Here is a 10,760-nt window from a genome sequence, read left to right on the forward strand (position 1 = left end):
ACCCAGATGTTCATAGTGTCCCCTTTAAACATTGCCACTTTCACACCGATGTTCACCCAAGTAAGATTTTATATGCATGAAAAACAACCGTACAAAAATATCCACATACAAGCCAATGTTTCCGACTTTAAAAATTAAGTAAATGATAAATGGACCTTCTCATGCAACATCGCAGTATTCTCATTCTCAGATACACCACTTATGTCGAGCAAAGGTAAAAAGTCGATAAATCACAAGATCTTTAAAATGAAATGTAATGTTTCTTATCACTGCTTCACCATCACTGCTTGACATGGAATTATATTTTTACATTTGTATTCGGTTAATTTAAGTTTGGTTGTTTTTGGATGCAAAAAGCTGCTTAACCTAAAAGACTTAAATTGCGAGTACAAGTCTTTCAAATCCTTACTGTAATCGATATTTTCTTATTAACAGTGGGTCAAATTAGTGTCGGTCGTGGAAGGGGTTTCTTATTGTGAGAATTATCACCAAACTCGGCAGTTCCACTCAGCTCTACATCCTATTTTAGCGTCTTTCAGCTCATTGTTTCGTTTGTGCATTGGACTGCAACTTTAAAGTTGCGATTTAATCCAATTGCATCAACGTCATTCTACGGCGTTGCCGAGCGCTTCCTCCTACCTGGATGTCTTTCAAATGTCTTGACCCCAAATGTGGAACATTTTCTGTTGAGAGGATTTCCATTCAAATTTGTTCAAACCCATACCAAGATAACCCCTATGACATAACTTTTAAGGCTTGTCAAAGCTCCACAAGAGCCACAAAAGATATTATACAATTGTTTTTTACAGGCCGAGTAGCACTCCATCTGACCATGTAGGGGGAGGGCCCTTTAATATAATTCTTAGTCAGCATAAATGGGCCGATAGATGATTTTCCTTTGTCGTAATTTAGTTTTTACGTTCCTGGCCATCTGATAACATAGTAAGCAGGGATGCAAAAGAGAGAAGGAGTAGTAAACTATGTCAATTATGACTTAATAAAAGTGTGTTTACTCATATGTGACAGCTGCTACTTCTTTGCCCTTTACATGGAGACCGCCCAGCAGTCTCTCGCTCTCCACGGTTTTCAGTCCAGGTGGGTGGCAGGTTGGGGGGCGGGGATTGAGTTAAAGTTGCATCCTCTTGCGTATCGTCGTGCTCGCGTAACGCCCGGGCGGAGGCTCCTCCTGCGTTATGGCGTTGAGGTGATGCCCCGCCCTCCGCTCCGCGGCCTCCAGCCTCCCCTGCAGGTCCCGGGCCTCCTGCTCGGCCTTGCGCGTGGCCTTGCGGGCGTTCCCCAGGGAGCGCTTCACCTTACGAACACGCTCCTTCAGCTGCCGGTTCCTCCTCTCCGCCGCGGCCAGTCGCTCCTGCATCTTGCGGCCGCGCTCCTCCTCCTCGAACAGTGCGGCCTGCACCGAGGAGCACAGAAGCTGGAGAGAGGAGGAAGAGAGAGAGGGGGGGTTAGTTAACACACACAGGATATGGGAGTTTGCTTAACAGAGGCAAACCAAACTGTTGTAAAGCACCAGTTACCATCCTTTCAGCTGGTTGTGTGGTGATGGGTTTTTTCCCAGTAGTCTCTCTGGGAAAATTTTATTTTTAAAAAGTCTCCCTTTGATGTCCACAGTGCTTAGCAGGAAAGGGGGTGGAGGTCCTGACCCTCATCATTACATTCATCCACACAGGCTCCTCAGTGCAGAAAAACCCAAGGGGAGGTCGTTTATGTGTGTCTGTGTAACATAAATGTATCACCCCCTTTGCACCTCCCTGACAATGTGAGGGGGGTCACGTACTTTGATGTATCAGGGGGACCAAATATTCCATTTCATTGGCAGACCAGAGCTGACCTTTAACCAGCAGGGTTAACAGGGGGGTGGGGGGTCACAGTGTGTTCACGTGACAGCACCTAGCCGGAGGATCGTGCAAACATGGGAAAATCTGAAGGAATGTGTGATAATGCCAATTGTTCCTTGTTCTCCATTAGCACTTTGCTAACAGCACCAGCGTCACAAGAGGCGGTGCGCCGACAGTGCATTCTGTATGTCAGTGTGTGAATTGCTGTGGATGTGTTCTGCTTCGCCGAATGCACTGAGACCGCATCAAGTGTAGCACTGATACAACATAGCTACAGTTCCTTCTCTGCATCAGATGCCAGCGAAGAACACAAGCACTCACAAACTGTCAGAGGAACTTGCTGCGGCCTGTTAACATCAGCCTCAGATGGCTACAGATGATAGTTACTTTCACATATTCTAAGGAGTGTCTTGGCACCAGTTTTGAGATATATGATTTTTTTTCAGTAAAGTTTAGGGAATACGCTTATTACGTATATATATGTCCAATTTATTGCATTTATTTTGACATGCAACAAATGTGTCCAGCTGCAATTTATTTCTCTTTCTTCCCCCCACTACGTAACAATGGTACTTTTTGTTTTTTTACAGTTTGAACCCTTTCTCATGCTCATAGGAAGCCTCTCAGTGGGATTCCCCCAACACACACACACACACACACACACACACACACACACACACACACACACACACACACACACACACACCACCTGTCAAAACATCTGGGTGTTACCTGCCTGCTGTTTAGCGTCATCTGTACAAACAGTATTTCGAGGACACACACATGCATGTACAAAATGTTCTCAAATTCAAGTGAACGAAACGGACCACGGAAAGAGGGAGTTGCTCATTGTGATGAATCCACAGGTATATATCACCAAACTTTGCCCTTTTCCTTCAGCGTTTTAGCATCTTTCAGCACATTGTTTTGGTTTCAGTGGCAGCTAATTTTGTTTTAGGCGGTGTCTCACCGTCTCTCATCGTGGTTTCCAGTCTCAGCTATTTACTATCCGTAGAACACAGAGGAGTATCTCCACCCACGGCCCGAAAACTATGTCTGTAAAGGTGCAACATATTTTTCTAGCGAGCCAATCAGAGCAGACTGGGCATTTTCAGTAGGAGGGGCTTAAAGAGACAGGCACTAAAACGGAGAGTTTCAGTCAGAGGGTAAATACAGGTATATTCAGACAAACAGTATGAGAAAAATAATGTGTTTTTTGAACATTAAACCATGTAAACATATTCTAGTAGAAACCAAAAATACATGTATGAACCTGAAAGTGAGCATGATATGTCCCCTTTAATGTCTGCCTGTCTTCGTTAGGTTTAGGAAAAGAGCATGGTTGGCGTTAACTTGACTGACTAACGACTCACTTGATGAGCGATTCATGTGAGTCGCGTGACTAACAGCCCGAATGACTCACGTGACAAAATGCCAATGTTTACTTTGAGTTTCGCTCAGGACATGAACAGCGGCCTCGTGGACCAAAGTAAACTGATGAACTGCCTCGGATCAAGCTTCAAAACAATTGTCCACAATCCAAGTGGCGACATCACTGTGCCCACTTCTAATATATAGTCCAACTAACTAACAAGGCTGGCAGTTTGACCCCCCCGGCTCCTACTGTCCGCATGTCAAAGTGTCCTTGAGCCGACAGCTCATAAATGCCAAACTTCATGTATGTGAATATTGTAATAAATTAATTTGATTCATCAACAGATAAAGAAGGACAGGGTCAGAGAAAGGCAGGGAAAGAGGAAAAATTTAATAAAAGAGTTTCCAAGCAAAAGAGAGAGAGTAGAGTGATTGGGAGACGTGCCTTTTTGTGTATCTGTCTTTGTGTGTCTGCAGACTTTTGATTCCTCTCTCTAACTTTATGTGGGGACTCAGCATAAGCCCCTCCCCCCTCGACATCAAATGGGACAAGCCAGGATTTCTCCTCTTCTCCTGAGGTTTTATTCTGCTCTGTGTGTGTTTGTGTGTGTGGGTGCGCATAGGGATGGGTGATTAGAAAACAGAGACAAAAAGACAGAAAGAGAGCGAGAGATGAAGAGATAAAAGGAACAAAAGGGGGACAGAAAGAGGAAGGAAAAACAAAGACGAGGCAGAGAAAGTGGGAGCTCAAACTACTGAGCGAAGCAGGCAGACTGTGTTCTTGTCCTTTTATCCCTCTAAGCGTCCACATAAAATGTTAATGAGACTGAAACTCTTGTTAAAGGTGTTTACATGACTGTTACGACTGGAGTATTCCCTCGCTGTGGTTATAATCAAATCATTAGAGCGCATGTAAACATGGAAATGTGCTGATTAAGAAGTATTTGGGGAATTCGCCTCTATCTTGCTGTGGCCTATCAAGGGAAGGATAAAGGGCCCAAAAGAACATTTGAAAAAGAGAAGGGATATCTTTCAGAAAAAAATAAAGAAATCTGTATCAAACAGATGAACGGTGGGCTGACAACAGTGTCACGGTGAGAGCTGCTCTGAGTGCTGCTGATAAGAGCCTCCTCTTTAAAAAAAGCTAATTGAGGGTTCCGGCAGAAAAGTGGATCCTTCTGGAGGGGCGCCTGGTTCCCACGAGGCTGAAACCAGAAGCAAACAAGCTCCCAACTTCAATTTTAAGTGTGGTTTTGTGTCTAAACTCAAGCCAGGGAAAACACTTTGAAGATCCTTTGGAGATGGATGGATAGATAATGAATTTAGAAATTGGATCTTGTTGCTTTTAATTTAGTTTTAATTACACTTCAGCAAAACAGGAGGAAAGAGAGAGAGAGAGAGAGGAAGAGCTTTTTTATTTGCTTCAAGTCTGATACAAAAGACAGGGAAACATGGACGGGTAAGCGGGAGACGTGAAGAGGGGGAAAAAAAGTTCCTTTCATCTCATCATCTTCCATAAATTCCTGGAGCAAAACACCTGTTTTGTTCCGCCTTGCGTAAAAGTCGCGGCCTTTGCCTACATGCGAGTGCTCGTCCTCATAATGAGCTGTGTCTTTAACCCCTGCCTCACTGACCTTTGCCCACACAGCTCAGAGCCTGCAGGTCAAACCCGAGTAGAAAGGAAGAGGAAGACACCGCACCACTGCAAGTCTCCTGATTTAGTTCTGCAGTTTGGACTGTTATTAATACCTAAATGCCATTAATCTATTTTGGAAGCAGTTAACCACGTCTCTCTACATCAGCTGCAGGCAGTGTTCATGTCAGTCAGGAACAAGCTGCAACATCCTGACTGTTACTGCAAAGATACTGATACGTGTAAGTTTAAACATTTTCTGTCACAAGTTACACAAATAGGTACAAATGTACTGATTACTGATGTACTATAATGATGTGTGTTGCTAGATCAGTATTACTTTTGATTTTCTGGATATAAATCTGAGTTGATCTTAAGTATTTTGGCACAAGGCCAAGTCAATGAGAGTATGTCCAAGTCAAGGCTCAAGGCAATGGCGGAATGTCCAAGTCAATGCCGACGTGTCAAATTCAAGACCCAAGTCTATGGCAACATGTCAAATTCAAGACGCAAGTCTATGGCGACATGTCAAATTCAAGAGGCAAGTCTATGGCAACATGTCAAATTCAAGACGCAAGTCTATGGCGACATGTCAAATTCAAGAGGCAAGTCTATGGCGACATGTCAAATTCAAGAGGCAAGTCTATAGCAACATGTCAAATTCAAGAGGCAAGTCTATGGCGACATGTCAAATTCAAGAGGCAAGTCTATGGCAACATGTCAAATTCAAGACCCAAGTCTATGGCAACATGTCAAATTCAAGACGCAAGTCTATGGCGACATGTCAAATTCAAGAGGCAAGTCTATGGCAACATGTCAAATTCAAGAGGCAAGTCTATGGCGACATGTCAAATTCAAGAGGCAAGTCTATAGCAACATGTCAAATTCAAGACCCAAGTCTATAGCGACATGTCAAATTCAAGACGCAAGTCTATAGCAACATGTCAAATTCAAGAGGCAAGTCTATGGTGACATGTCAAATTCAAGACGCAAGTCTATGGCGACATGTCAAATTCAAGACGCAAGTCTATGGCGACATGTCAAATTCAAGACCCAAGTCTATGGTGAAATGTCAAATTCAAGACGCAAGTCTATAGCGACATGTCAAATTCAAGACCCAAGTCTATGGCGACATGTCAAATTCAAGTGTCAAGTTCATGGTGACGTGTCAAAGTCACGACCCAAGTCAGTGGACACAAATCTAAAAAAAACACTCAATGCAAGTCATGTCCCAAGTTACTCAGGACAAGCCAAATTCAAGTCTGAAGTCTTGAGAAAAGTGTAGTCAAACCTGATTTGGTGCAAGTCCAAGAGGCCCAGTTTCATGTCAGTGGAGACATATGAAGGCAAATCAGAGTTAAGTCTCAAGCCATTTGGAGGAAAGTGAAAAACTTTCAAGTCATGGTGGGCTAAAGTCTGAACCCCTCAAATTGGCAGTATTCAGTAAGGAATTGCAAGTCAATTGCTAGTCTTTCAGGTCTAAACGCTGACTGTTTAACTGAGACACAATTTTCTTGTGTTTTGACATAGCTGATGCAAAGTCCCTTCAAAGTACAGGCCTGTTTGCCCCCACGCAAAACCTGTAAAATCTTATTTATGTTATTTCAGGATTTTACCAGTTCAAAACTTGAGACTGGTAATGTCAGTTTTCAACTGGTAAATTCAAGCCTTTAAGGAGTCAGCTCTAAATAAAGTCAACACTGATGTCCAAGTCATTTTTGAAGCCGTCATTTTTGTGACCTAACTCTACCCCGAGTCACAAGTCTACAACTCGGATAGACCTACAGTGAATTCAAAGTTACCGTAATGACACTGTGCCACCAAATGAATAGCTCTTCAACGTTCAAATAGCTGCCCTAATATCCTTTCAGAACCAGGGCTGAGACTTATGTAGCTCCATCTCCATCTCTCCAGTTCTGTCTTGTCCGAAGTGTGACCTGCTCAGCTCACTCAGAGGAGGTTTGAGAATAAATGCTGCAGACTTTTCTTCCCCTGTTGACAGGGTCCAGCTTATCTCTGGTCTCGGGTCAGCAAACATTGCATCATACTGACATAAATCGAAGCTGAAGACTGACACACTTTAAAGCTGCTGCCTGTCAGAGATGCGGTTCTCTGCTATTTGGCCTTTGACCTCTGGATGGCCAGTATCCAGCCTGCCTGAGGAGCCAGACGCATAATTAACTCTTCTGTGCATGAGAGTGACTATCCTTGTTTTTTTATTGTTTTTTTTTTATCCTTCTGAAGATCAGAACAGTAAAGTGATATTTGTGTGTAAATGTGCATGTGTGTGTGTGTGTGTGTAGCTCTTAACTATTAAGCTGTTTCTACTGATCCTCACCACATTCCTGTCAGCAGCGTCACAACTCAACTCAGGATTAGGTGTCCACACACACACACACACACACACACACACACACACACACACACACACACACACACATAAATAGATGAATAAATAAAAAAGATATACATGAAAACCCACAAAACCATAACAATACCTCCCCCACCTCCTTTGTGTTCTTTGTTAATCGGTTAACTCCATGGTAACGAGATGGTGTCGGGTTTGTTTACGTCCACTGTACACACAAAAAAGCTGACCTGACTGAAGAAGGAGACTTCATCTTATTATTCTCAGAAGGTAATGGGGTTGTACAAGGAGATAGGAGTCATTTTTGTTTTCAAGGAAGCAGCGAGCATTCATCCAGCAGTCATGCTGCATGGCAGTCGTCAGGGGTACAACTCAATCTTGGTTTTAGGGGGGGGGGGGGGGACAGTTGCATGATACTATTGTACAACAGCATGGTGCCCTACCCTGCTGTCCTCCTGTGTTTCCCACTCTGGGCTGAAGGTGTGGAAAGGCTGGCTCCCTTGGGTGCAGTTGGAGAATTGGAAGAGGCTGGAGAACATGCGCCTGTTGTCGGACGTGTCGGCGAAGATGGCGTCCTGGAAGTTGACGCCATGGGGGAGGATGTTGTAGTTCTCATCCATCCTGCAGAGGAGATCGGACAGGAAAACTGTGAGGAGAGAGCTGACGCTGCTGCGGGAATTATCAAGGTTGTAGTTGACAGTGGCTGAGTTTTGAATTTGCGTCAACCAAATCAAGTACGGTTTTGCAAGTTTCGTGGGCCGATGCATTTCATAGGTTAGAAGAGCTTCATATTGAATGAGCTATCTTCTTACTTTGCAGGTAAAATCTTCCTTTGCAAAACAACTACCAACAACAGCTATCACATATATGTAGAAGATAAAGAGCTCAACATTTGAAGTCTCACTTCATGGAAATACTTAGCCTCAAGTGGCAAACCACACATTTATATCTAAACACAGTATAGTCTTGTTTATACAGCTGACTGTAGATCAGTCTGCTCCAAAACAAACTGACAAAATACAAGAACTGTTAGAGGGTTAGATGAAAGTTGCTATTTAGCTAAATGCACTTCTGGACTGGTTTTATGGGATGCAATTACATTTTAGTGAAAACAATAAAACTTCTAGGCTGTTGTAAGTACAGTTTGAATTAAAAGAGTCCAAATGTTTAGAGTCCAAATGTTTGTTGGAACTAATAAGTTCAGGCTGTGCACTTCACCTGAGGAAGAAGAAGTAGGAGTAGTTCTCCATCACGGTGTGGGACTGGCAGGACAGGTACCCCAGTCCGGTTAGGTTGAGCCTTGATCCAGAGGGCACCTCCAGCATGCTGCCCCAGGCCTGATCGCACAGCAACTCCACCTCCGCGGAGTAAAGCAGCCCTTCCTCCGCGCCCTCGTACCCATACCCGAACCCGAAGGGCAGCGAGTTGTACAGGCTGCCCGCCCCGCCGCCCAGGGGCTCCCGGTGGATCGCCAGGACGCGGGCGTACACGATGATCTCCGCCAGCTCCGCCCGGCAGCCCTCGCTCAGCGGCCGCCACTCGGAAGGGAGCTGGCACCCGTGCGTAAAAGTGTCCAGATGCGCAAAAAAGCCGAGTGCTGCGAGGAGGAGAGCCGTGGAAGACATCCCGAAGGAAAGAAAAATGTGATTTTACTAATTTATTACAATTGTTTTATGAGAGAAGTCGGTCTCCTCAAGCATGCAAGTTGCTAAAAGTTGCACATCTGGTTGGTGACCTGGAGGCTTGAGGATGCTGTACTTCACCAAAAACTCTAAAAGCACGCACCTAGCTTTTTGCACAAAGTTCGACCACAGTCCTTTTGTCCATTAAACTAAACGTGCACAAACTCAGATATTCTCACCTCCAGACTCTTTGAGAGAACTCAACAGTCAAACCAATTTGCAGAAACTTAAAGCTGCTGCTGCGTTCCCAGTGCTTCCACCTCCTCTATCCGCAGCGGGAGCCACAATAGGCTTCACCAGAGCGCACGGGTGCTGCGTTCATGGACTGATATAGACGCTCCGACATTTGATGCTTCCGTGCGAACTGATTTGGTAGGCTCGAGCGCTATCTACTCGGAAAAAAACAATATGGTTTCCAAACGTCTTCCAAATGTTGCAAAACATTGTAAAGCAAAATGCACATCCATAACTCCTTATTCATTTTATTTGTCAAATGTAAATAAATAGTAATAGGGGCTATACTGGCAAACCATTACCTTTTTATCACCAGCTTTTTCACCAGATTCAAGGTCATCATCTTTTGGGTGCAATTCTTATAGTTTCCATTTTTCCGATAGCTTGAAAGCAACCAAGAGGATCAGAGATGGGGAAAAACGACCAGTCAAAGTGGTACTGTTGGAGAGCATGCCGAGGAGAAGGTCCTCCTTGAAGTTCCAAGTGAACAACAATGACATCAGTGATTAATAACAGTAGTCTGCAGTGGAACAGACAAGGATTGGGGTAATGCCATTCATTATCCCCTGTACATTTCTCAATAGGCTACTACATCTCTACAGCAATCATGATGCATCAGAGGAGGTTCTGTGTGGATCCATCAGCTGATCCTGTGTGACAATTTGGCCTCAAAATGCATATCATCACACAAAATAATTAGGACCGTATTTAGGATGATACTTTTCCACCACAGCTAAAGATTTCAGTGGTGTGCATTTTTTTTTAAGCTATGTATCTCTACTTAGAAAACACTGCCATCTAATGGACACTGCCACGAACAGCATGTTTATATACTCATTTTTATATAATAGAACATCTAAATAATTTGAATAAATGCTGTGATATTTTATATTTGACCTAATGGGCCACTCTGTACACAAGTTTGGACCAAAGCGCAAAAAAGGGATGTTTATTGTAACTCATGAATGTAGATAGGGATCTTCATGTGATCTTCAAACACTATCGCCAGGTATTACATCAGGATTAATTATATATATTTCTTTGCAAGAGTTGTCCCCTAAACATGACATGTCATAGCAGCAATCCAGTCCTTCGTTTCTTGTTTTCAAAGTGCAAGGTGACTCCTTATGGGAATTCCCGCTGTCAGGTGAGGGCTGTCTCCGCCCTCAGCTGTCAGTCTTTCCCTGATGTGTAAAACATGCGGATGGGCGGGTCGGAGCACTCACAGCGGCTCTGTTTATAGACACAGCTCTCGTTCATATCGAGAGCTAGTCACCGCTCTGCGACGTCACTTCGAGGAGGTCGGAACTGCAGCTATACGTTTAATGTTGGCAGGAAAAGAAGGCAAATGAGCTTTCAAAATAAGAGCGTAAACGTGACGATAACTGTCAAAGTTGGCCTTAAAGTTCGAGCATAGATTAGCAATATCAATATATTATTAAAATAATGGGAATGAGTAAACAAATGATCACCCCTTTTATCCCGTTGTTGCTATTTTCCCTATTCCTGTGTATTATCTGACTTATAGCCCATACAATTGCATTAATGGTCAATAAAAAACAGAACTTCGAACAGTATCTCTAAAATAAATATTTTTTCTAAAGAAGGTGTGT

The 10,760-nt window shown here is 43.7% G+C and overlaps 1 protein-coding gene across 1 annotated transcript; it reads right to left on the reverse strand.

Annotated features, from left to right (window-relative positions):
• Positions 1 to 57: 57 nt before the first annotated feature.
• ccdc3a (coiled-coil domain containing 3a) lies at positions 58 to 10,442 on the reverse strand. Its single transcript, XM_076076101.1, has 3 exons — positions 8,450 to 10,442; positions 7,675 to 7,852; positions 58 to 1,432 (listed from the first exon to the last, which is right to left on the reverse strand). The coding sequence occupies exons 1-3, from the start codon at positions 8,854 to 8,856 to the stop codon at positions 1,127 to 1,129; spliced, it is 891 nt and encodes a 296-aa protein (XP_075932216.1). The 5' UTR covers positions 8,857 to 10,442; the 3' UTR covers positions 58 to 1,126.
• Between the last annotated feature and the right edge of the window lie 318 nt (positions 10,443 to 10,760).

Source organism: Anarhichas minor, unplaced genomic scaffold (genome assembly GCF_050575085.1).
Source record: "Anarhichas minor isolate MPS153535 unplaced genomic scaffold, ASM5057508v1 ptg000055l, whole genome shotgun sequence".
Taxonomy (NCBI): Eukaryota; Metazoa; Chordata; class Actinopteri; order Perciformes; family Anarhichadidae; genus Anarhichas; species Anarhichas minor.